This window comes from Apaloderma vittatum, unplaced genomic scaffold (assembly GCF_000703405.1).
Source record: "Apaloderma vittatum isolate BGI_N311 unplaced genomic scaffold, ASM70340v1 scaffold25570, whole genome shotgun sequence".
NCBI lineage: Eukaryota > Metazoa > Chordata > Aves > Trogoniformes > Trogonidae > Apaloderma > Apaloderma vittatum.
Genome location: NW_009696612.1, coordinates 1,711 through 1,922, shown reverse-complemented (window position 1 = coordinate 1,922; position 212 = coordinate 1,711). Strand labels below are relative to the sequence as shown.

The 212-nt window shown below is 67.5% G+C and overlaps 1 protein-coding gene across 1 annotated transcript in view; it reads left to right on the top strand.

Annotated features, from left to right (window-relative positions):
* The window catches only part of LOC104278656 (septin-4-like), a gene marked incomplete at both ends in the record, with an annotated part of 3,800 nt that overhangs the window by 1,886 nt on the left and 1,702 nt on the right, over positions 1-212 (top strand). The window contains one exon of the mRNA XM_009875690.1: positions 52-175. Within this exon, the coding sequence (XP_009873992.1) occupies positions 52-175 (124 nt within the window). The remainder of the gene's footprint in view (positions 1-51; positions 176-212) is intronic.

Genomic DNA, 212 nt, shown 5'->3' with positions numbered 1-212 from the left:
CATCTCTCGCCCGGGCTGCCCCCGCCATCGGCACTTGTCCTGCGGCTGCAGAGCGCATCACGCAGACGGTGGAGATCACCAAGCACGTGGTGGACATCGAGGAGAAGGGTGTCAAGCTGCGCCTGACCATTGTGGACACTCCGGGCTTTGGGGATGCCGTCAACAACACCGAGTGGTAGGGGCCATAGGGGGGGGGGGGGGGGGCCCGGGGG